This window comes from Penaeus monodon, chromosome 22 (genome assembly GCF_015228065.2).
Source record: "Penaeus monodon isolate SGIC_2016 chromosome 22, NSTDA_Pmon_1, whole genome shotgun sequence".
Lineage (NCBI taxonomy): Eukaryota > Metazoa > Arthropoda > Malacostraca > Decapoda > Penaeidae > Penaeus > Penaeus monodon.
In genome coordinates, this window is record NC_051407.1 from 4761551 (window position 1) to 4762218 (window position 668).

Below are 668 nucleotides of genomic sequence, written 5' to 3' on the forward strand. Positions count from 1 at the left end.
GACCCCTACCTGCCGGACCTCGTGGGCAGCGCCATCCTGCGGGGCGCCCGCAGCAGAGGCAGCGTGGGCTCGTCGGTCAGGGACGGCTCGGACACCTCCAGTGCCTACTCGGGATCCGACACCATGTGCCACTCGCTGCAGTCCTCGCTCGAGCCCGACGACGTCGACCTGTCAGGCCTCACCGAGAGCGCCGTGGACTCCGACGAGGAGGACTTGGCCGAGAGCATCGAGGTGAGTCGCCAGATTTGCATTTTCGCTTTGCTTTCGTTTTCTCCTCGGATACCCTTTCCTGCACGTGTCACGTTAAATCGCTTTGTCAGGAATCAGAAAAAAAAATCCTGTCTGGGAACGTGTTTTCGCCATGTTGCACTGTTCCAGAATCGTTATTCTGTACGTATTCCGTACGTATTTTCACCGCCTTTCTCCCCTGCTGCAGAGCCTGGCGGTGCGAGACGCTGTCCGGGAGTGCCTGGAGAAGGACCCGAGCGAGCGGACCGAGGACGACATCGACGTCTTGCTCGAGTTCACACAGCGTTTGCGAGCCTTCTCCAACATGACCTTGGCCGTGAGAAGAGCCATGTGTCAGGCCATGGTATGTGTCGTCGTCGTGTTTTTTAACGCTCTCTGTGGTGTCAGATGGTACCGCACAAACGAGAGCCATTTTAGTG

The 668-nt window shown here is 58.1% G+C and overlaps 1 protein-coding gene across 1 annotated transcript in view; it reads left to right on the top strand.

Annotated features, from left to right (window-relative positions):
* Nucleotides 1–668, top strand: part of LOC119586837 (rap guanine nucleotide exchange factor 2-like) — a gene marked incomplete in the record, with an annotated part of 32613 nt that overhangs the window by 18638 nt on the left and 13307 nt on the right. Inside the window, 2 exon segments of the mRNA XM_037935565.1 lie at nucleotides 1–231; nucleotides 437–592. Of these exon segments, the coding sequence (XP_037791493.1) occupies nucleotides 124–231; nucleotides 437–592 (264 nt within the window).